The sequence below is a fragment of the Panthera tigris genome, chromosome B3, assembly GCF_018350195.1.
Source record: "Panthera tigris isolate Pti1 chromosome B3, P.tigris_Pti1_mat1.1, whole genome shotgun sequence".
Classification (NCBI taxonomy): Eukaryota; Metazoa; Chordata; class Mammalia; order Carnivora; family Felidae; genus Panthera; species Panthera tigris.
The window spans coordinates 34,073,887-34,099,302 of record NC_056665.1 but is presented as its reverse complement, the minus strand read 5'-3'; the positions used below and the strand labels follow the sequence as shown (position 1 = coordinate 34,099,302).

The window sequence follows — 25,416 nt, the reverse complement described above, 5'->3', positions numbered from 1 at the left end:
CTCTACACTCCCAAGGAAATTTTGACAGCCTCTCAGTTCACGTGTATCAGCACGTGTCTGAGCTCCCGAAACTGTCGGCTGTCTTCGCTTTATAACCCCCACCCCCAGTGCTTTGCCCAGTTTATTTTCTTACTTAAACCATAGGCGGAATCTATTTCATACATTATTTGAGGCCTAAAAACACATAAAGTTTATTTATAGTTAGTAAGTATCAAAGGAAATCTGGAGTCAAAACAAATCAAATGTTAATATTTTAAAGAACGAGAATTCACCTTACTTACTATAATTTAGCAATGAAAGAACAAAGACTTGGCATTTCCCTTTATTCAACCTGTGATCATAGAGTGCCAAAGAGAGCCAGCCTTCTTTCTCTCATACTCTGATTTTCAGTCCAACTGTGTTACATCATGTTCTAGAAAATCACACAGGCTCAATTCTTTCCAAAATGCCAAAGCAAATCTGAACTGAAAAATTACTGGGTGATATGTGCATATAGCTGTTTAACAGAAACTGTAATTTGGATACTATATTAAGCTGGACCTGGATCCTACCTAAAAAGAAATATTTGTGCTTCTTTTTTTTTTACAGCATTTTTATGCATCACTGCGTGTATTTACCATTTTGGTCAGGAGGCAGGGAGGGCATTTTTGAGATTGGGATTCTTAAACAGGAATATTCAGGCACAAATAGGACTTTAAGGAGTCTCCAAGAATCTCTTATCTCAACTCCAAGGTTAAAATATGATAGATCAGAAGAATACAGCTCATAATTTACTTCTATTCAACAAGCATTTATTAAGTGCCAACCAAGCACCAAGTAGTGGGCAAAAATGTATATGTCACAGTATCTGTTTTGAAAGCACTCACCTTCTAGCAAGGGAGGTGGGTACGTAAATATATAACATAAGGCAGGGAAATAAACTTAATAATAGAAACCAGCCATGACATACTTGTTTGTCTAGATGCTACTTCCTTCTGTCCCCATCAGATCTGGACTCTCAGCTTTATTCGTATTCAAATCCTAAAACGTATTCAGAACCACTTTCAGCCTTTGGCAGTTTTGTGGGGCATCACAGCGACAGGGTGGCAGTATTTTGTGGGAGCCGTGCACACGGCCTTCCTTTAGCGTATTTATACCTGGCAGTAGAAATTCAAAGCGTATCAAAGAATGCTGGGGCTTTGACCCAATTTCTTGTTTGATTATACACGTTGTTTTCCCTTAATCAAATTTCTAGCTATTATCTCCTAAAAGTTAGCTTGAAGCTTTTGAAAAGTAGATGGGGTCATCAAGATTAAGTAATACCAGTAATGCTTGTTGCTAGAAGCATGTTTCTGCTGCTTCTTTTTTTTTTTAATTTTTTCATGTTTATTTATTTATTTTGCGAGAGCATGAGCAGGGAAGTGGCAAAGAGAGAGGGAGAGAGAGAATCCCAAGCAGGCTCCACGCAGTCAGCACGGAGCCCAACATGAGGCTCGATCCCACAAACTGTGAGATCATGACCTGAGCCAAAATCAAAAGATGGACACTTGGGGTACCTGGGTGGCTCAGTCGGTTAAGCGTCCGACTTCGGCTCAGGTCATGATCTCGCGGTCCGTGAGTTCGAGCCCCGTGTCGGGCTCTGTGCTGACTGCTCAGAGCCGGGAGCATGTTTGATTCTGTGTCTGCCTCTCTCTCTGACCCTCCCCCGTTCATGCTCTGTCTCTCTCTGTCTCAAAAATAAATAAACATTAAAAAAAAATTAAAAAAAAAAAAAGATGGACACTTAACTGACTGAACCACCAGGTGCCCCATGTTTCTGCCTCTTAGCCTTCTTGACAGACAGAGCCAGGAGGTATATGCATGTATATGTCCAGATGCATACACACACATAAAAATGTGTGCACACACAAGTACATATAAACATGCACGTACATAATTTCAAGATCATGAATTTACACTATCTCAAAGTCAAATCCATCCCACAGTGTTCTGTCTGGCCTTCTCCCATTCCATATCTATGTCTCCTTTTCCACAACGAGATCCCTGGCTTCCAACAGCAACTCCGGGGTACTCACTTTGGAAAAATGTTTGGCAGTACAAACTATAATTAAACATACATGTGCCCGTGATCCAGAAATTCTACTTCTGGGGACATCTCCCAACAGAAATGAGGACTTATATCCAGCAAAAGCATACACAAATGTCTATAGCAGCTTTACCTATAAGAGCCAAAAACTAGAAACAACCCCCAGACCAGTCAATAATGGAAAAAGCAAATAAATTGTGGCATATTCATATAATACTAAGTTGCTGTGGAAACGAATGAACTACTGATAAATGCAGCAGTTTGGATGAATCTCATGGACATGAAGTTAAGTAAAAGATGTCCAGCACAAAAGAATAGTATTCCATTTACTCAAAATACAAAAACGAGCAAAATTATTGGTGCTAGAGGGCAGAGTAGTGATAACCCTGGAGGCTTGTGGGGACAGAGTAATGACTTTGAGGGAGCAGGAGGGAGCCTTATGGGGGTCTGGAATGGTCTATATCTTTATTTGGGTTGTAGTAACACAGTTGTAATACCAAGATAAGAAGTCATCAGGCTATAAACATAGAATTTAAATACTTTGCTGTATGAATTATATCCTAATTTTTAAAAAAAATTGGTACAGCTACCAGTTGGGTTGCTGGAAATTCGCTCAACTGAAATGAATTAATCAAACAAATCTCACATGTGTTCAAGAAATGACGACTACATCAGAGCTTAATCATCTGCCTGGCAGCTACTGCTCTTCTGTTGTAAGACACATGCCATGTCCATAATGTAAGAATGGGGAGAATTGTGCATCCTAGGATTTAACAACACAGTATGTGGGCTTATCTGGTGTCTTGAGATAATTTTTGATTGTTGAGCTGAATTGGACTCTGTTTTACACCATACCCCACCCAGGGCCACTCATCGCTCAAACCCGTCATGGCGTATGCCTTGTAAATAAAGTCACATGAATCTAGGTGCCCTCTAGGATCAATTAATGATAACGAAATCCCTGGAAAGGTTGGCGCTGGGAATCCTAAATGCCCACAGACGGGGAGGGCGGGTGTCGTGGTGACAGCTTCACTGGTAGGGTGGAATACAGCCACAACCTCCAGACTAGCCCTTTGTCCTCCCTGTTCTCAGCGTCTGCCCTGTTGTCCAGGCAAAGCCAGATATGAGACATGAAACCATTCCTGCCTTGATCGAGAAGCTTTCCCTGTTGATCAGGACTCGAAAGTAAGAGATGGTTATAATAAAAATTAAAATATAATAAAGTAAGGGTGGTTTTCCAACTTTCAATATACCACAACCACCTGGAGGGCTTGTGAAACCCATATGCTGGACCCCACCCCAGAGCCTGGGGTTCAGCCAGTCTGAAGCTACACCTCTAACCAGCTTCCAAGGGGGTGCTGGTGCTGCTGGTCCAAGGACCACACTTTGAGAACTACTGGTAGAATGGAAAGAATATGAAATCAGAGCATCAAAGCTCAAGTCCTGAACTCCACTAATAATCTATGACTTTGAGCAAGCAACTTAATCTCTCTGAGCCTCTTTCCTCTTCTGTGTAACAAAGGTACTATGTGTCCTGTTTGCCTTATGCAACTGGCTTTGGTATTACGTGAATTCCTTTCTGTTTTGAAAACCATAAATCATTAGACCAGAAGGTCTTCAATTCTTTGTGCCGTGGACTCCCTTCTCAGATCCCCTCTCAGACCACTGATTTTAAATCCATAAAATAAGATACAGAAGAGTACAGCGGAAACCAGTTGCACTGAAATATAATTATCAAAATATTTTTAGAAAAAGATTTGCTTCTTAATAATTTTTAGCAGCATGTGTGTCTTTAAGATAGGAGATCTCACGGGGAGTCTAATCATCACTGTTGTTGCAGGATAGTGATAGGTTTTTAAACAATATTTCAGACTACCTGTAACATCTGTAATGTCCTGTGAATATATAGGTGATTCCTATTGGTGACAAAGTCACCAGAGAAACTGCTAATTCCATTAGGATACAGCACACAAAGTACTGCTGATACTGTTAGGATTGGTGGCTGAATTTATCGTAGAAGGAACCCTACACTCAGGATGTAACTGGCCCCTCCAAGGAGGTAGTGCGAGGTGAGTAGGTGTGTTCCGTTTTCAGGATATCCAGATGAGTGAGCATATTCTGAGACTCACTTGGGTTTGTGCCCACACGTGAGCTTCCGTGGAAGCCCATAGACTGGGGCGACGATGGCAGGGCCGCAGACCTCCAGCTGGCATCACAAGGCGGCCAGTGATGTCTGACCCTTTCGTCCTTGCTCCTGGTCTGCCACTTCCCAGACAGCTTCTTAGAACTTCCGAAACATCGAGAAGCTTGGAATTTTGTTAGGAGGAACTCCGTTCTCATTTCCCAAAGGGAGAAACACAACAAGCTCGCAGTGATCTGTTGGCTGTCAGGAGGCCACCTTTCTTGTTTGGACGCGGGGCCTGGCATTTCGGCCCGGCGGCAGCAGGCGTTAAGATTGTGGGATAAGGTGCCTGAGAAGCAGGGCTTAGTTCTATAAGCGATTCCTATGTGAATCTTGGAGAAGGGCTTTGTTGGTGCAGATAGTTTAGGCCAGACGTAGATGCCCAGAGTTGGCAGCTAAAATGAACGAAAGGCATATGTCAAACGAGAGTGGAGGTTTCCTCTTATTGACACAGTTGTGACAAGCTTCGCCAAAGCTTGACCTTCCGTGAACACACCCGCTAGCAAGAGCCATGAGTCACCTGCACCTTTTTGTGGGGTAGTTCTGGACACCATTACGCAGCCCTGGAACTGCTTACAGGCACGTAAATTGTGGGTGCAGCTGCTTTCAATATGCAAGCCCAGGTGGGACTAGTTCTGGAGCCGTTTCAGAAGCTAACCTGTGGGCATATGGAATCAGGCCCATGTCTGCTAAAAACCTCACATGGCTTTTTTTAATGCTTTGCTATTATATGGTGAAAGATTCACCTAAACCCGGAGAGCAGGGGCAGGGGTAACAGTAGTAGATGGTAAAAAGATTTGGGGTCCCCATGTTTTAGTTCCTGGGAAACCCTCACAGTTCCCTCCTACGCGGTATTTCAGATGGTTTTTTTAATGGACTTTTTGGTTTCCAGATAACAACCTCTTCTACGATATTGCCATTAAGAGCAATAAAACCTTAGCCAGAACCTACATCAGTTCTGAGCTTTGGATGCTCTGAATGAGATTTTAAGAAGAACCAGTAAAAAGGGGGAAAATGTGTATATCCCTCGGGAGTATTTCTGCTTGTACCATGTCCCTTAAATTAACTGAAAAATGTTGAAGCTTTAAAGAAGGTAATATACACATATGGTAAAACAAATTCTAAATGGCAATAAAAAGATATAAAATGGGAAATAAATGTTTCCCTTCTCATCTCCCATCCCAACCTAAACCCTTGTTCCTGTCCCCAAATGTTAACAGTTTTATGACTTTCTCTGAAAAGCTTTATGCATGGGCGTATGTGTTTTATGTATATGCCTTTATTTAAAAGTGTATACAAATGAGATCATACCAAACACACTATGTTGCATTTTGTTTCATTTAAACAAAACGGATGGCTCGGTCAGTTAAGCATTCAACTTCAGCTGAGGTCATGACCTCATAGTTCATGAGTTCGAGCCCCACTTTGCTGACAGCTCAAAGCCTGGAGCCTGCTTCAGAGTCTGCATCTCCCTCTCTCTCTGGCCCTCCCCCACTCATGCTCTGTCTGTCTCTCAAAAATAAAACAAACATTTAAAAAGTTTAAATAAAAATTTATCACGGAGTTCTCATACCCACACACACAGACCTATCTCGTTTTTACGGTCACCTAGCATCCCACTGCGTGGACATTCAGTATGACAAATTATGTAAATAATCCTCTACTGAGGATTGAGGTATTTAGGTTGTTTGGGGGTTTTCTCTATTTAAAAAAATCTGCAGAGAATATCCTTGTTACAAACGCTTGTGTGTCCTTATAAAAGTATATCCCTCAAAGTAGTTTCCTGCAAGTACAATTCTTGGGTCAAGTGTGTAGGCACTTAAAGTTTTAGCAATGTAACCAAACTGCCCTCCACTATGGTTGAGTTGGCTTACATTCCCACCAACAATGTTATGGATGCCTGCTTACTCGCACACCTGCCAATTCCGGCAATAGTAAAGGTTTTCAAACATTTGCCATTCTGGTGGGTCAAGAATATCCCATCGTGGTTTTGACTTGCATTTCTTAAATTATAAGTAAGGCAGAGCAGCTTTTCATTTGCTTATGAAATATCGGGACTTGGTTTTCTTTAAATTGCCTGTTGATCATTCCTTGCCTATCTTTCTTTTGAGCTGGTGCTTTTCTCTGCTATCCAGCTTTGCCTTGAGCAAATATGAATTCCTACTAGGTGGTAAGCTCTCTGCTGATCGCTAGACCTGTAACAGTGAGGAAACACCTTTTGGAGCCGGCAGTGTTCCGGGAGACAAACGTTAGTCCAGTCAGACTCTGAATGGATGTATGTACAGAGTTAAGTGCCTTGGATGAGAGGCTTTCGCATCTCGTAGAACATGTGAAAGAAAAGACAGACCTGACTGGGGGTTGGGGAAGAGCTGACATCTAAAGAACAAATTGGATTTGGGGTTCAGAGAAACACTTCTAGAAGAAGGAACAGATTGTGGAGGGAACATGAGGTATTAGATGAGCTAAAAGAAGGCCAGGGAGCAGAGCACAGAGAGAAGAATAAAAGCGGTGCACAGTGAGGCTAGACCACATCACCGTGGACCACGTCACCCATTAAGGATTAAGGGCTTCTTCCTTGACAGAAATAGAAAGCCGTTGAAGGATGTTGAGCCATAGTTGATGGTCCGATCTGCATTCTGAAGAGATTACTCTGGCTGAGAAGAAGGGAAATTAGGTAGACCAATTAGAAGGTTTTGAGTTAGTCTGGATGAGATCTGGTGGTAGTCTTGCCCTGGATAATGGCAGCGGACATGGAGAGAAGTAGATGGGTTCAAGAAATATGGAGGAGGTCAAGTATAATTTGATGATGGATTGGATACAGGAGAGAAGGAAGGGAGAGTTGTCCAGGATAATTCCTCCATTTCTAATGAAGCAGATGGTAGTACCACTTACTGACAGAGAAAATGCTGGAAGAGGTCAAGGGCGAGTTCAGATGTCTGAGGGCAGCTGTCAAGTAGGCAGTTAGAGAAAGAAGTCTGGATTGGGAACAGAAATTTGGAAGCCAGCGTAATTAAAGCCATGGCATTGGTGTACTTGCCCATGAAAGTATGGCACCCAAATCAGGTCTACTCTTAATCCTCAAGGAATGCTAATATTCAGTAGCTGAGTAGAGAAAGATGAGACAGAAATGAAAGAACAGATGAGCAGCCTAAGAGCCGGAGGACAGCAAGCTGAGTGTGGTGTCCCAGACCAAGAATGTTTCCAATAGGATGGAGGGGCCAGTAGGACCAAATGCTGCTGAGACATCTAGCAAGGGGAGGCCTAGAGCATGCCCATTGGATTTAGCAACATGGAGGTCCTGGTGACATTAATTATAATTGTTTCAGTGGCATAGTGGGGGCAGGAGTCAGGTTGGAGATGTTGAGAAGTGAATGGCAAGTGAGGAAATGGAGAGGCAATATGGACCACTCTCAAGTGTGGTTTTTGAGAGAAAACAGCTCTAAACTTATTCTTCCTTAGTCTCTACTCTTGACCTTCTTTGCCACTCAGTAAGCTGAATTGATTTTATAATTTGGTATTCGGTGTTCCACAGGTGTGGTCTCCCTGTAGCCATGGCAACCAGCCAACCGGGGATGGAGTCTGCCGGGTGGGGAGAATGGGGGTATACCCACCTCTAAACAGGAGGTTCTGCCACCCCTTGGAGCAGCCTGACTCTGCTGGACCCCAGAGACCCACTGTAGAAACGCTGCTGAAAATGTGTTTAAGAAGCAAAGAGTCCTTGGGGCGCCTGGATGGCTCAGTCGGTTAAGCAGCCGACTTCGGCTCAGGTCATGATCTCGCGGTCCGTGAGTTCGAGCCCCGTGTCGGGCTCTGTGCTGACAGCTCAGAGCCTGGAGCCTGTTTCAGATTCTGTGTCTCCCTCTCTCTGATCCTCCCCCGTTCATGCTCTGTGTCTCTCTGTCTCAAAAATAAATAAATGTTAAAAAAAAAATTAAAAAAAAAAAAGAAGCAAAGAGTCCTTATATTTTCGAGACACCTCCTGAAAAATATAAGGATAAAGGGGGTCCGGGATTTGCAGAGGGAAACAGGATAAGCCATGAGTTGATAATTATTGACGCTGGGTGATGGGTATACGGTTTATTATACTGTTCTCACTGCTTTTGTTTCTATATAAATTTTTCCATAATACATTGTACAAAATTAAATTTAGTAAGCCTGTGAAAGTGAGGGTCAGAGATCCAGTGACCATCACAAGCCCGCTGTGTATATGACACTTACCACGGGGTCTCCTTTCAACCCAATCCACCATTGGCTTCTGAGTTTCATGGTGTCAGATGCCCTAAGGGAGGAAAGTGAGCTCTCACATGCTGTCCTTTGTCCTCTCATAAACACAAGCACCTTGTTCCTTGCCGCTCTTCTCCTCTCTTACCTCCCCTCCTGAGCACAGACACAGTTTTGTCACTTCTCACCTTCGCCAACTTGAACAAGTTCCCTCCCATCCCTGATCAACGCTCTGACAGGGACATGCGCCTGCTTAGCTGTGTCATGAGGATTAATTTTAACCGTGTATGTGGGAGGGTCAGCATGGCTCCCAGCCTCAAAAGCCCACAGAAGTCAGGAAGGTCATACAAATGAATGAAGGTGATCAGGTAGGAGAGAATCGTGTGACCCTCTTGACCTATCTTTAGTTTTGTCACTTTTAGTAGACACACAAGTAGAAAGAATTATAAGCAAGTTTCTATTTCCGTAAGACAAATAACAATGCAGGCATGATCATAAATGGAATAAATAACCCATAGCCATCAATAAATGGACAGTACACTGAGACTCAGCCTCAGTGTGGAGGAGTATTAGGGAGTGGGGGGTTAGGACAAAGCAGAGCACACAAACCCCATCTAACAGGCGGTCCTCCTCAGCTCCAGCTGGTTCCTGCCATGACAGATCGTAGAGCCAATGGTAACATGTCTTCTTGTTTTACAAGAGAAGCTAGAAGCTACAGAACCCAAATTGAATTTGGGTTCAATTATTTCAAAACAAAACAAAACACTATGACGGCCAAACTAAGCCTATCTGTGGGCCAAAATCAGCTCACGGGCTGCCAATGTGCAACCTCTCACCTAGATAATGGGATATACTACGGTTTCCCTTCCCGTCCTTTTCTCTTCTTCCTCTAACTTTCCCCACCCCCCTCTCTATTTCCACATTCTTCTCTCCTGACTACTCTTGCCCCTCTTTTCTATCCTAAGTTCAAGGGGTGGAAGGCATTGAATGGGTTGAAGAAGTGAACCAAGAAGTTGAAGAAACCCGAAGGGATGTGATCTAGATGCCTCACTTCCCTCAGGGCCTAGATCAGTGCCTAGCACATAGTGGGTCCTAATGGAACACTTGACGTGGGGTCACTTCACTTTCTTGTGCATACCCTGCCCTTACCCGAGGAATCATCTCGTTTTTCTTGACAGCTTTGCGAAGTCGTTCTGGCCGCTCCATCATCAACGGGAACTGGGCAATTGACCGGCCAGGAAAATACGAAGGTGGAGGGACCATGTTCACCTACAAGCGTCCAAATGAGATTTCGAGCACCGCTGGAGAATCCTTTTTGGCCGAAGGCCCCACTAATGAGATCTTGGATGTCTATGTGAGTTTGGATGTTTCTGGACTGTTTGAATTTTGCATCTTGCTTCTTCTAAGTCCCACCCTGAGCGCAAATAAGCAACAGATCATTGCCTGTGCTCAATAAAACCATTTGAGCTGAGCCTTTGAGGTGCCTAAATGCTTGGCGTTCACCTCCACCATTCACCTCCGAATGTACCTAGCTCATAGAAACCTTAAACTCTGCCAGATGCTTATTACCCTCAGAGTTTATTGACCCCCTAAAACCATTTTTACTTGTTGAACCAAATCAGAGGCAAAACATACCCTTTATTTCATGAGCATTGGCTCCGCTCCCGGCACTTTTTTCCTAATGCTAATTTGGCATGTTTTCTTTTTATGGCAAAAGAAAGCAAATGCCCAAGGCAAGACAAGACCGCTCAAGTTCCCAGCCCTCTTCAAATTCTATGAAAGCAAAGGAAGAAACGAGAACTGCAGAGTACTCCAGACGATGTGCAATAAAGCTTGAAGGAACAATACAGACGTTTACTACAAGTTCCTTGCCTTACAGAAGACACAATTCGGGATTTATTTTACAAGAAACTAAATTATTAGGTTGCCCAAGAATATAAAACGGTCCTTATTTTTCAAAGAAACCACTAAAATCCAGTCTTCTTAAAACTCTCAGGAAATCAAAAAGGTGACAAGACATAAAACTCAAATCAGGTTTTGATAAAGACGAGCTCAGCCACAGACCTGTACTGTCTTCCCATCTCTAAAGCCATGCTAATCTACATGCTATTTGCGCTTACAATTCTATAAATATTCGTTCTCCAGCTGTACAGTTACATGTTCATTCCTGTTGGGCCTAGTGGCTCATAGACTAGAAACTATAAAAGAAGCCTTGTTATAGTTAATTTTGAATATTTTTTTTTAAGACTGTCCAGTTGGTTGTTGGACTCTGGGTAAGTTTCCAATGGCATCAGGGGTAAAAACCCAGATTGTTAAAGGCCCGGTGTGGGTGGTCTGGGATTCGGTGGCCAACAATAATTTCATAAATGGGACAGGGTTTGCACTGGCAGAATGCTCGTGCAGAAGAGGCATGGGGGAGGCAGGGAGGGTTTCCAGCCTCAGACCCACTGTTAAATTATGTGGAAAGAGAAACGAGAGAATTAGGGGTAGATGGTGGGAAACAGAGGTCACCCCACTTCCCCCCTTGGGGCTCTGTGCTCACCACCATGGTTCCTGGGTGTAGGGAGGTCAGTGGTCCTATGTCTGCCTTCCCACGGGTGATTGTAGAATGGAGGCCCCTTTTCACATGTAGGAAGAAGGTAAGGGATGATGGCGGGCAGAATGGACACTCTCATGAACAAAACAGGTCCCACCATGCAGGAGTGACTCGGAGACGCTTGTGGCTTAAAGATTCCAAGAGACAGTTGTGATTCTAACCTCTTGCTCCAGATGAAGAAATCAAAAACCGTGAGACCATGGGACTTGCTCTAGGGTATACAACTGGCCAACAGGAGAGCCCCTTTATAAAGCAGTAGGGACAGTGTCTCCTTGCCTGGCTTGTATTTACACTGAGGATTCCCATTCTGCTGCTCCATTTAGCCCAGCGCCCTGCCCCTCGCCAGGAAGGCCATAGGCACAAAGGACTCTGTGTTCCAAAGCCAATAGGGAGGGATTTTTTCTGCAAAGGCCTGCTGATTGATTTTGTGGTTTTTGTCCGAGACAGTGTTTAATTCCTGACTTCTGCTGCTTCCTGCTTGATATCCTGCTTTTGTCATTGGTTCCTGAGAGAACAGGAACCAGGGAGACTTACTTCCCTTACACCTGTTTTCCTGACCACCCCCCACCCCCACATCTCTCTGTGGCTCTGGAGCTTTCCTTGGATGAGAGGGGATGAGATCCAGAGGTGAACGAGGGAGAGGGTGGGGCAGACCTTTCCTGAGCCAGCCTCATGGCCAGATAGGGTTCTTTGAAGGGACCTCAGGGATGCCAGGCTGGCTCTGCCCAAGGCGGCTGGCTCTTCTTTGCATGATTTTCTCTCGCCACCTAGTGTTCAAATGTGTTCCCCGGTAGCATAGACATGGCTGTCTGGGCTATTTTGAGAGCACTGAGCACAATCTAAGCTATGGTATAAGATGGTTGAGAGCCAACAGAAAGGTTCTGCTACCATCGGTCCCATCTTCCTGTGTGGAATGTATAAAATCTTGACTTTCCCCCTAGTTTTCTTCCAAGTTCTTCATTCTTCAAAAGCAAAGAACAAAAAACAATCCAGGAAGAGCTTTCATTTAATCTGCCACAGGTTCACTAATATGATCAGATCTGAATCAACCCACTCATTAATAGATAGTGCCATTTATACCACGGAAACTTGGCCCACAGGCAAGGTGTGTGTGACAGTGCGGTGACATTGACCTTTGTGTTGTCAGATGATACACCAGCAGCCTAATCCGGGAGTCCACTATGAGTACGTCATCATGGGGACCAACGCCATCAGCCCCCAGGTGCCTCCTCACAGGAGACCAGGTAAAATCTCTTGTGTTTCTGCCAAGCATACCTGCTATTTCCTTCTAAAGCCCCCCTGTCTCTTCCTGTGCATCTCCCTTGTGTCTCTCAGTCAACATGGAGAAAACCCATGGGCAAGCACTTGATATCAGAGAATGCTTTACTATTTGTCTGAGCCTTTGCTGATGAGCGTGTCTCATTCACTTGATTCAAAAATGAGGTGGACATCCTGAATCTATCTTTCCAGTTCGAGATTTGGAAGCACCTCGTATTAGGTTCCTACAGCTGCCCTAACAAATTTTCGCAAACTTAGTGACTCAGAACCACACAAATTTGCTATCATACGGTTCAGGAGGTCAGAATCTGTCCAAAACGGGTCTTGCTGGGCGGGAACCGAGGTGTCGGTGGGCCATGCTCCTATGGGAGGCCCTAGGGGGCTCTGTCGCCCTGCCCTTTCCACTTCAAGAGGCCTCCTGAACTCCTTGCTTCCGGGCCCCTTCCCGCATCTCCAAAGCCAGCTGAGTAGCACCTTCGGATCTTGGGCTCCGACCCCATTTTTCCGTCATCACATCTCTGTCTCTGACTCTCGTCCTCCTGCCTCTTGCTCGTGAGCATGCAGATGATGACATCGGGCCCATCCAGACAATCCAAGACAAGTCTCCATCCCCAAATCTTTAACTTCCTCACATCTGCAAAGTCCCTTTTACCATATATGGTAACATATTCACAGGTTCCAGGGATTAGGATGCAAACATCTTCAGAGGGCCATTATTCTGTCTACTTCATGCCTTTTCTCTTGGTCCCCTTTGCTTCCGTCAACACTGCTTTGACTTATAAGAAAAGAATAATGAGTTCACGCCTAGCTGTCTACCTCTTTCCCGTAGGCTTTGCTGATAGACACAGCAGGCAGCCTTCTGACTCCACAGATATTTCTTTACCAAATGATAATGGAGCCCACCACCCAAACGGAGACTTTCTTTTCCATCTTTTGAACAGGAAGGTCTGCATAAATATTAATGGTATCATCACCCACACACTGAGTCTTTGCTCTGTGCCAGATACTGCTGAGCCCTTCACACAGATTAACTCATCAAATTATCACAATAGTGCTCAGAGGAAGGCGCTATTATTAGCCTCATTTTAAAAGTAAGGAAATGGAAGCTTAGATTGACTTATTTGCCCAGGTCCCACAGGGACCTCAGGCCAGCCTGTGTGACTATGTAACTGTTATGCTTCTTTGAGTTACCTGGTCTGACAACTGTCCTGGGAAGTGAGGGCACGGGAGGCCCGGCCCACCATCCTTCTCCAGCCCACCAGATGGATAACCGGGTTATCTGATTGTCACAGGTCAGGCAGAAACCACCTGGCTGCATGGAGACAACAGGGTGTGTGCCCAGCCTATGGGGTGCCCGTGTTGTCCAAACAGCAAATCAGCACAGCAGGAACGATACATAGTCTGAGAAACCAAGTGCAGATGGCAGAATATTGAGGTTACTGAGGTCTGATGCTGATCGATAAGGCAATTGGACAGACTACTTGAAATCATATAAGGTGATGATGACTGATAACAAGCCTGATGAGTCTCAGCTGATCGGTAGCATGGGATTGATGACCTGGGACAGGCAGGCCCAGAAGGAGTCAGTTGTAGAAAGTTGGTGAGGAGGAGCATTCTGGGATTCGGCTTTACCCTCCATGAACTCGAATTCAGCTCTGCTGGTTTCTGCTGGCTTGCTTCAGACAAGTCAGGAACTCTCTGAGCACATCCCCAGTCTACAAAATGGTGAGGGAAAAAACCCTACACTCCCAGGATTTTTTTGGAGGCGACAGGCAGTGGAAAAGGATTGAATATCAGGTATCCATCCCGGCACGGTGCCCAGTGTATGCGAGGTACGCAAATGATTTTAAAATGTTTTTGTCTGGTAACATTTTAGTCTCACTTATAGCGGGATGACTAGTCTTGATTCTGTTGATTTAAACTGCATATAATTTAAGCCACAAAATATTTTAAGTAGCCAACTAAATAAGAAATATGGGTGAAGGGTGGGAGAGCCCTAAGTTTTAACTGGATTCTACAGTAACTCTGGGATCTGCCTCCTTAGTTTGTATCGAACTTGAACAATATTCGGTCAAAATAGAAATATATAAAGTAAGATACAAGTGTTCCATAACTGGCCAAACTTGGAAGCAACCAAGATATCCTTCGTTAGGTGAATGGATGAATAAGCTGTCTGGTACCTCCAGACAGTGGAATGTTATTCAGCACAAAAAGAAATGAGCTGTCAAGCCATGAAAAGACATGGAAGAAAGGTCAGTGCGCATTATTAAAGTGAAAGAAGTCGATCTGAAAAGCCTCCACGCTGCATGATTCCAACCATACGACATTCTGAAAAAGGCAAAACTATGAGGACGTTAAACAGGTTCCCAGGGGCAAAGGGGGAGGGAGGGACGAATAGGCAGACAGAAGATTTTGAGGGCAGTGACACTATTCTCAATGCTACCGTAATGGTGGGTACATAGCATTACACATTTGTCGAAACCCATAAATTGTACATCACCAGACTGAGCCGTGATGTAAACCATGGGCTTTGGGTGATAATGGTGTGTCGATGCAGGTTCGTGGATGGCAACAGCTGTCCTATTCTGGTGCAGGATGTTGATGGGGGAGGCTGTGCGTGTGTGGGGCCAGGGAGGATATGGAACCTTTCCACTTAATTTTGCTGTGACCCTAAAACTGCTCTAAAAAAAAGAATAATGTCTATGAAAAAAAAGAAAAGGTAATATGCCCCGACCTCATCCCTCCCACCCCATCCCAAGAGGGAATATCTCTTTACAACTTGGTGTGATTCAGCCCTTTCCTGTGCACATAGAAACACGCTTACAGCCACTTGGAACCTTTGCCTGCAATCCAAGTGTACAAGGGACATTGCATGCTGGGCTTTTCCAGAAGTCTAACTGAGATCTCACCTCAACTGCAAACCTATTTGAAACTTGTAGAAAGTTCGATCTCAGTCAATATGGGGGCCCCCCACACACCCCTGATAGGAGTGAAGATCACCATGAGTAAGGTCTGCAGTGCTCAGGAAGCCCCAGCCCCCTGACTCCACCCTCTCCTCGCCTTGGAAATACTTCTCCCTCTGCCTGTGTCTCTCAAAAACTGCTCTCCACCTTTCCCTCCTTTCTTTTCCTCTTTTCCCTCAACGGGCTGGGTATCTGGGCCTCCTTATCCTTCCTGAGAACTCAGGCTTTCACTCAGGAAGGAAGAGCTGTTGACTTTCAGCAGCTTGTACTCTCTCTCCTGCAAAACTCCGAGGCCAGAAAACCTAAGGGCTTGGCCACTTGGACTGGGAGAGGAGGAGGAACAGACACAAGGGGCAGAAAGCAGATTTAATCTCCGGAGGTGTCCGGCCACACCTCGGCGTGTATGTGTTTGCAGGCTAAACTCTGCCGTGCTTTTTCCTCTCGTCAAACAACAGATCGGTCATCTTTCCATATCACAACATATATTTTCTCCATTTCTTTTGTTCCATTCTTAAAAAAAAAAAAAAGTAACCTAGCATCCATTTATGGTTGTAGCATGATGGTTTTTAACCAGGACCCTGGTGGACATTTAAATCCACTCCACTGTTTGGCTATTTCAAATAACGCTTTACTAGCCATGGTTGTACATGCAGCTTTATGCAAAAGAATGGGAATATTTGCACGATGAATGTCCTAGAAACTGAATCACTAGGTCAGGAGGCACGTGCGTGTAAAACGAGGGTGGATGTGACCAAATTGCCCTCCAAAAATTTGTGTCTATCTACCCTCCCCTTCTCTGGTGTATTTCCCTGTACTTTCCATGTGGGGTTTAGGAATTTAGGGTCTCCAAAGTTTCTGATACTTACTGTCAGGCTAATAACGTTGTGGTGGTGGTTTTTGTTTTCGCATGTGGTTCTTTAACTATGAGTGAAGTTGAGCGTTGTTGTGTGACTTTTGGCTCTTTGCATTTCTTTTTACGTGACTTGCCTCTTCCTGGCCCTTGCCTGCTTCTCCTCCTGAGACATCCGTCTTTCTCTTATTCGCTTTTAATAATGGTTTGGATATTAGGGAAATGAGCATCTGCATGTTTTAAACACATGTGTTGTGAATTGGAAACGGTGGTATTCTGCATAATTTCTAATGTTGAAGGGATCTCCTCCGTGGGACTCAGTGTCCAGACCGATCTCTCTTCTGTGTGTGCACCTGCCTCTCCTAGGGGAGCCCTTCAACGGCCAGCTGGTAACGGATGGGAGGAGCCAGGAGGAGCGAGAAGAGAAAGAGAGGACCGAGGAGAAGGAAGGAGATGGTGGGGCGCCTGAAGTATTCACCTCAGGATCAGCGCAGGCCTTCCCAGTCAGGCATCCCGATGGATTTTCTCCCCATCGACCGGACGATTTGGTGCCGGCGGCACCGCAGTCCCCACGGCGAAGCCGGGACCACAACTGGAAGCAGCTCGGGACCACAGAATGCTCAACGAGTTGTGGGAAAGGTGAGCTCGAGTGTGGGCTGGGAGGGTGTCCGCAGATCCCTGCCCCCCTCCCCCGCCACCCGGTGAGGAACGCGTAGCTGGGCTCGAGGCACGCGGCAAACCCTCCCCTCCTTGAGCCTGACTGGGGGATTGGTCACTGGTGTGACGTTGTGTTGAGGCTCCCGAGGACCCCCCCCCCCAAGCCTGATGATCCCCGAGAAGGACATGCAAGACTCAGAGAAGCTGCCATGCTTGCAACTTTCACAGTGAGAAGATACAGACGGGCATCATCAGAGGGAAAACGCGCGTGTGGCCAGGTCCAGGAGAAACCAGGGGCCAGCTTCCAGGTGTCCCATCCCAAGACAGTTGCATATGGATGCACTGAATTCTCCCAGCAATGAGGGGTGACCGCAGGAGCCAAGTAATGCCAACCAGGGAAGCCCCTCGAGCTTTGGTGTACAGGGGGCTTATTGTGGCTCAGTCGCATAGGCACGTAGCCCCCACGTTACCGACATTGGCACCCAGAAGTCAAACTGAGAGACAGGACATGGCCCGAGACCTCAGGCACAGAAAAACAGGCACTCACCCGAATCGCATTGTTGGCATAAACTCTCTTGTCACACTGATACAGCGTGGTCCCAAGACATAGAGAAACATCCCTGTCAGCCGGATATTCCACGGGCTCAAGGGGCCGGTCCTGAAGATGGGCCTTTCTTTAGAGTGTGCAGGGTCTGAGCACCCTGAGTTAACCCTCTCCTGCATGCCACACTCATTAATGGCCACAGAATGTGCTCACAAAGCGTAAGGTCACACAAATACCAGACAAAACTCATTCTCACATCCGAGATTCCAGAAAAAAGCATGCTGACTGGGCTTGAGGCGTTAGCTGGCTTTCAGGCTCACCAGCACTCACAGCTCTCTCCTTTCTGTAAAATCCTCATCCTGTATCATCCCGTTATCCCGACCCCGTCTGCTGAGACCCCAGGGACAAGCCTGCAGCCCAATGTCGCCAGCTCTGTGGACTCCTTGCAGGAAGGGAGACCGCACACCAGAGGGCACCCGGGGCATCTCCCTAAACCAAAGAAAAGAGAAGAGTTACAGGACTGGGGAGAAGAGTGGATGGTGTGCAGGTGAAATTTACGTAAAGCTGGTCGTGATAGGCTCAAAACAAAGCGTGGCTGTGTGCGAGCGGGTCAGTATCAATCTCGGTCTGAACTGTGAAGGCGATCCACGGCCCTGTTTCCTGGAAAGCCCCAAAGCTAAGGTAGATGTGGAATGTAGTGTCCAGAAACCCCTTCTCAAACCTGTGGCACCTGGTTGGAAATGGATGCTGTTTCCCAGTTTCAAGGTGGCCTAGATCCCCAGGGCAAGGATTTGCCTGTGACCATCCAGGAACTGTGATGCAGGGATACCAAATGCATAGTAATAGCCTTCTGTTTGTAATGAAGTCCTATTGGTGACCCTGGAAGAGCTGTGCTTTGAGGGGAGGTTACCACAGAAACCGGGAGGCTGTATCTCAGAAAGTTTCTGCGGACAGGAAACTGTGGCACACTGACAATATTGGTTTGGGGACATTTTTTCTTTTCTTTTCTTCAAGAGGCTTGTACCTGAAGGCACAAAATCCGGAAACTTTGACAGAATTTGTGCATGGAAAAGCCTTTCGCCACCGCCTCAAAGCCTTTATCTTTTTCCCAAGCACGTTGGCTTAGTGGCTTTTGAGAATGGGATTTGGGTGTTCTTCACGGGAGCCGGAGCCCCTCCCGCCTGGAACCCCACCAGTCCCATGATGACCGACAACCAGAGAACTGATTTATGGGGCTGGTATTGTGCAGGTTTTATCGTGCTTTTACTTAGTTGATGTGCAAAGAACATGGACTGGAGATTCGCCGGGCTAACCTCTTTTTCAAGCTCTGCGAGGAAAAATGAAATGCCTCTAGAATGTGTCTTAACAGAGGCAGAAAGCTAGAGATGATTACACATTAAGGCCAAAACCACTTTAGTGAGGACCCATCCATGAAACTGAAGAGGTGAGCGGTACAAAAATGCAGGTGACGTAGGAACTCAGGGTCCAAGTGTGTTCTTACCAAATACTCTGTAGTTAGTGGTGTGGTGCCCACTAGAGGAACTGCTTACATTTGTGCTAGGTAAAAACGAGGGAAAGTTATAAAAATAAAACTTGTTGTCATGTGGTTTTATATCAAGGATGGCATGTATGGGAGATTCTCTTCCCTTTCATGTCCGTAAAGATCGCCTGGCCCAGCCTTTCCAGGAGCGTGCGATGTAGCCTTGTCCAGAGACCTTTCGGTTTTGCCTTGGGGACTTAATAGGATAAGGACATAGCTGTGCCATTTGCCAGCTGCCCCTTCATGCTGCTCACACAGTCCTGTGTTCACTGAATAGATGCCACTTATCCTGGTGGTCATTCAACAGGTCTCTTATCTGCTCTGTACCAGGCATGATGGAGGGACCCCATCTCCAAAGATTCTGGTTATCTTCCCCCCAGCCAACCCCAGTCTGTGTGATCCGCACTGAGATAAAAAATCTGCCTCCCTTATTATTCTCTGGTATGGAGCCAGCAAACTGTTTACACTTGCTGATTTGGCACAGATACATCTCCTCTGGGAAGCCCTTCCCAATTCTGCAAGGTCCCACTTATTCCATGGGACCTCCCGACAATTCGGGACACATTTTTGTCCCAGCTCCGTGTGGCCTAGCGGTCCCCCCGCGTGTACACACACTTTGCGTTGCCTGCACCTGGGATCGTACCAAGCACGCACGGGGCACCCCTCAGGTGATTCTTGAATTAACGAATATATTGTCACCACATCTCAAATGGGGTGTAGACAGCTTTTAGAAAGCGTGTAAGAGTGGCTTTTACATCGTCATTATATCTTAGATACGCAAGGCTAGTGTTGCCTTACTTGTGTTTTATCCGTAGCTGAAAGAGCGTGGATTTATGTATTCGAAACTGAAGAATCTTTTTCTCTAGATTTCCATATTATCTTGTTTAACGTCCTTAATAGAGTCTTTCTCTTTTGCATTGTGGACCCACACACACATATACACACGTCATCTGCCCCTCGGATGCCCGGGATGACGTGTGCATTCTCTTCTTTACCCTGATAAACAGCACGGCTTGTCCAGTCAAAGAGACACGGAAGACGTGCCTCGGAAATCAAACAAGAGCAGAGATGTACTGTCCCCCACCCCCGCAACTTGTACTCGCAGCCCCTTTGCTCTCCCTCGTGACAAATGGCAGCAGCCGGGGGTGCCCCTCCTTGGCTCCCTGGAAGGTTTGCTCCCGGCAGCAGTGGCCACACCTGCAGGACAGACGAGGCAGCGTGGATGCGGCAGTGTTTTGCTCAGCAGTAGTGACAGATGTGCCGGGACCAGGACCTTCTGAGCCTACTGGTGCCGCCCAGCTCTTTTACGCACAACACAAATCCACGCCCCCTGCAACCTCACCACTTGTCCCTACACAGACCTCCTCCAGTCCTGGTGGAGCTCACCAGACCACACGTTTCCATACGTCTCGTGTGAAAACTCCCTTTTGGAGAAATGCTTTCAGCATCACGATATCACCATCACAGAGAGGGGCCCCGCCCTGAGCATCCCAGATGGCTTGTACTCCATCCAGCATTTTGCCCAGACCTCTGGTCAAAATTTTGGCTTGGCCCCGTTGATTCCTAGGGTACCACGACTAGGGTGATTTAATTTTTTCCTTGCTCCGTATTTTGTCCCTCTCTCCACAGTGCCTCACCGGCCTCTATATACTGTCCCCTGAATTCACTGACTTGCCTCAGTTACTCATTTTGGATTACCTGCGGCACCTTCCCCTCCTCCAGGATAACGGAGTCCTGTTTCGATCAACACACACAACACAAAACCCAACTAAAACAGTCCCAGATTTTCCCTGCTGCCTGAAGCCCAGCCAGCACCTGACCTCACCACCCCATTCTCGCTTGCCACCAATTAGAGGCATAATTGAATGGCATGCTGTACAGTGAAGAGATGGCCAGGTGCCATTTTGAGTGACAGTCCCCCTCTCTGCGGAGATCAACAAAGAAAGAAACCGTTGTGGTCACTGGAGTCACTAGAGCTCTGGTGCCTTCTCACCATCAGAGAGAGAGCCTCTGAACCCATGTCCTCGACTGCACACGGGAGCTGCATGGTGGACAAGCGCTCTGTAAAGGCCGTAAGGGGTTGGGGGAGGCAGGCAGTGGCCATGTGCTAACAGCCCTAAGCAGAACCCATCTCTCCGAGGCACAGAGCATTCCTATGGTTACCTGCATCCTTCTAGCTGAAGATATTAAATTGCCCCCTCATTTGTGTGCCGTGTGGTTGGAATAGTTACTTTTGCTTTCCAGTTCACAAACTTGCTAGCAGAAAAGTTAGACCCACATGGTCCGAAGGGATAAATAATAAGATTTTTACTTAATCCCTTAATAGCTGGGTCCCAAATGGATACCCTGCAAGGCGTGAATGGAATCTTATTCATCTTTGTGAAGTGAGCACGATGTGCTTCATGTTCGTTGAATTTAATTAAAAATCTCTTCTTAAAGGAAGCAGGTATGTCACTAGACAAAACTCAATTCCACAAAAATTGTTTGCTTCCTATTAATTAAATTAATTTAAGGGAAAAGTCAGTATTGCTTTTTTACTCAGCTAACAATTATACTCAATTGAGACATGACTTTAAATAATGGTCTCAAGGAATAGCCGCATTAGAAATTTTTACTAGCAGAGTGGTTTTGAAACACATGACCATTTCAGATTCAGAACTGTCTTACAAACTGTCGAGTTTCTTAGGAGAACTTCCCTCTGGCTCGGTCATCACACAAGATCAGCTGAAACAAGCATTGACACACTTTTCACGGCTGATGAAATACTGTGACCTTTATGTTAAAAGTTATCCCTCCAGTTTCAATTAAATTGTAGCAAGTTGGAAGTTCAGCAACTCTGAACGCCTGGCCAGTTAGCAACAGAGCTAAGACAGAGCTGTAGAATAAGTGATAGTGTTATGCCCAGCAGGAATTGTGTAGTGGCCTCGACTGGGGTTTGGCTGCGGGGACAGGCAATTATTTGTGAAGAAGCATCTTATTTTTCAGACCGTTGTTTGGCCTGATGACATTTCTCTTTGTACACCTTCACTAGTAATACTCCAGAGCTGCCACCAGGGAGCAGCAGAGAGAGGAAGGCAGAATTGAAAGGGCTTTTTTTGAAAGCGACAGATGTCACTTAACAAATTCTGACTTTCTCTCCAAGACAGATTTATCCACATGAAGCCAGTGAAACTCAACTGTGTATTTAACACAAAACAACAGGGGCGTCTGGGTGGCTCAGTCGGTTGAGCGTCTGGCTCTTAGTTGCAGCTCGGGTCATGATCTCACGGTTTGTGACTCTGAGCCCTGAGTCTGGCTCCTCAGTGACAGTGCAGATCCCACTTGGAATTCTCTCTCTCTGCCTCTCCCCTTCTCTCTCTCTCTCTCTCAAAATAAATAAAAACTTTTTTAAAAAAGTGTTTAAAACAAAACAACAACAACAACAACAACAACAAAAACCCCAAGGAAGTTAGTATGATTTTTTGTAGCAAAGTAATAAAAACAAATATTAGATCTCTGGTAAGTAGCCATTCAGCATTTTTATTGAGCAGCTGTTATTCTGCTAGGTACTGGGATTACAGGGATGGACAAGAATGAGTTCTGTCTCTGAGAAGCTCACTGTCTCATGGGAAGCAGACATCCACTCAAATACCTAAAAATACCATTGGATCAGTACTTTATTCGGGGAATGTGTGAGATGCTTTACAAAGGGGAAGCCAGCTGCTCCTCTAGCCTGTCTTAAATCTTCCTACTTCTATGCTTCAGCCTGCCTCTTCATCATACAGGCACACGTTCAGCTGCCTGGACGGCCCCCTCCCTCCAAGACACATGTGCACACAGCTGCCCAAACCCAACCGTTCTCTAGGATCCAGCTGGGGCTTCTGGGACCCTTTCTCTGTGATGTCTCCAGAAAACCTGCAAACGGTTATTGCTAGTACTCACAATCTCTCTCCTGCCTAGTGCTATCTTGAACTGTTACGAAAACTATTTTTGCCTGCCTCTAGCAGCCATGTCCGCAAAGAGATCGTAAGCTCTCCGAGGGCAGTGACTATTCCTACCCTTCTTTGCACCCACAGTGCCTGGTGGCCCGTGTGTGTGTGTATGGATTGTTCCGTTTCTGTGGCCTCTCTTCATCGGTACCTGGGTATCTCTGGGCATCTCCACCAGTCAAGTGTGCGGGACGGTCCCTCAGAAGTTCTTCTTGTGTTTGCAGGATCGCAGTTCCCGATTTTTCGCTGTGTACACAGAAACACCCACGAAGAGGTTCCCGAGAGCTACTGTGACTCCAGCATGAAGCCGACCCCTGAGGAGGAACCCTGCAACATCTTCCCTTGCCCAGCCTTGTAAGATGGCCTCTCGGTGCAGGTGGCCTTTTGTCGGGTCACTTCTGCTTGCTCGTGCATAGGACCTCAGTCGCAGATACAATCCGGTTTTTAAATCTGTGTACATCTGATGTAGGAACATGAGACTTGGTCTGTGCATAAGCTGCAGTCTGTTCAACACGCGCACCTGTCTCGGGATGCACACAGTTAACTTGCAGCCCTGACCAGCCAGCCTTTGGTGATTAGGAGCAATTACGTTTTAGCCTGGCGAGGAAAGGAGACAGGGAAGCAGAGAATTACAGTCCAGCGTGGTCAGTGTGGTAGGTGAGCTGTGTACACAGAATAAGGCGAGTCACAAAGACACCAGCCAGGAGGAGTCGGGTAAAGAGTCTCAGGAGAGGTCGGGACTGGCTATTGAATGATAAATAGGACACTTGCAGAAGGATGGGGGAAGGGCCCTAAGAAGGGTCCAAACATAATCTTCAAAGTAACAGATACATTCTCATAGGTAATGAGCATGCGCCCATGTCTTATTTATTTATTTATTTATTTATTTATTTTAAATTTTTTTAACGTTTATTTACTTTTGAGACAGAGAGAGACAGAGCATGAATGGGGGAGGGTCAGAGAGAGAGAGGGAGACACAGAATCTGAAACAGGCTCCAGGCTCTGAGCTGTCAGCACAGAACCCGACTCAGGGCTGGAACTCACCAACCATGAGATCATGACCTGAGCCAAAGTCGGCTGCTTAACGGACTGAGCCACCCAGGCACCCCGCCCCATGTCTTATTTAACTGAATGACAAAGCAGGGGGACAGGAGAGGATTGTGAAACTGACAAGTAACTAGAAAGAAAAAAAAAAAAAGGAATACTGGAATAAGATTTCTAAGTTCCAAAGTGGGTTACTTTCCTTTACGGAGTCCGATGGCCCTTGGGCCGACCATTAAGAATGCTCTAGGACGAGCCTCACCCGGAAGGATTCTGACGGTTCCGTGCAGGCTGGCTCGGGCGGGGTCTGGCTGTCTTCCTGCGGACCGACGCTGACCCGTCCCTGTCGCTCTCTGTCATTCCGGAGCTAGCTGGGACATCGGAGAGTGGTCCGAGTGCAGCAAGACCTGCGGCCTGGGCATGCAGCATCGCCAGGTTCTGTGCCGCCAGGTGTATGCCAACCGCAGCCTGACGGTGCAGCCCTACCGCTGCCAGCACCTGGAGAAGCCCGAGACCACCAGCACCTGCCAGCTCAAGATCTGCAGCGAGTGGCAGATCCGGACAGACTGGACCTCGGTACGCGGGGCAGGGCGGGGCGCCGCTCCAGAGCTCCCCCCCCACCCCCACCCCCCCCCACCCCCGCCCCGCAGCGCTCACTGCCTCCCCACCCCCACCCCACCGCCCCGCCCCCACCCCAGACCTATCAGGACAGCCCTAAGGTCTCCTGGAGGGAACCCCTCCGAGTGCTTCCGGAAGGACTTTTGTGCAACCCACAGAATAGACCGATGGCTTGGGAGAGTGTTCCAGCCACCCACGGCCAACCTGAAGGGTGAACCCACGCGAGTCACGTGCATACACGTCTCATCACTCTCGCGTGTCCTGAGAAGCCAGGTCCTTCCCGTCTTGCACCACCGTTTTACAGATGACAGAACTGAGGCCCAGAGCAGCAGAGTAGGCAGGACATCCGAGAAGGTCTTAGAGAAAAAAACTTGTGAAGTGTTCAGGGCTGGGATCCCCCTCCCCTCGGACAGCACTGCGTGGCGGGGGAGGAGGAAAGAGGAACTCAACCACACAGTGGGTCCCCTGCTCAGGTGGCAGGTGACCAGGATGGGGGCACCACAGCTAGAGAGGCCCATTCCACTGACGTGATCTTGCTGTGTTTTAGTGCTCAGTGCCCTGCGGGGTGGGACAGAGGACTCGAGACGTGAAGTGTGTGAGCAACATCGGGGACGTGGTTGATGATGAGGAGTGCAACATGAAGCTGCGGCCCAACGACATTGAGAATTGCGACATGGGGCCCTGCGCGAAGAGCTGGTTCCTCACCGAGTGGGGCGAAAGGGTGAGCATGGCGGCCGCACACTGGGTTCTGGAGCCGGGCCCAGGGTCCACGTGTTACCGGGCGCCCCAACACCACCAAGACAAATCGCCCGCGAGAAATTACCAGACTTACTAGAAACCACGAGACTTACTACAAGTTACTAGACTTACTAGAAATTACTAGGATTACTAAA

The 25,416-nt window shown here is 46.8% G+C and overlaps 1 protein-coding gene across 1 annotated transcript in view; it reads left to right on the top strand.

The window, feature by feature from the left end:
• Positions 1–25,416, top strand: part of THSD4 (thrombospondin type 1 domain containing 4) — a 542,149-nt gene that overhangs the window by 493,645 nt on the left and 23,088 nt on the right. The window contains exons 8-13 of the mRNA XM_042988485.1: positions 9,647–9,822; positions 12,212–12,308; positions 16,522–16,794; positions 23,089–23,218; positions 24,277–24,481; positions 25,071–25,244. Of these exons, the coding sequence (XP_042844419.1) occupies positions 9,647–9,822; positions 12,212–12,308; positions 16,522–16,794; positions 23,089–23,218; positions 24,277–24,481; positions 25,071–25,244 (1,055 nt within the window). The remainder of the gene's footprint in view (positions 1–9,646; positions 9,823–12,211; positions 12,309–16,521; positions 16,795–23,088; positions 23,219–24,276; positions 24,482–25,070; positions 25,245–25,416) is intronic.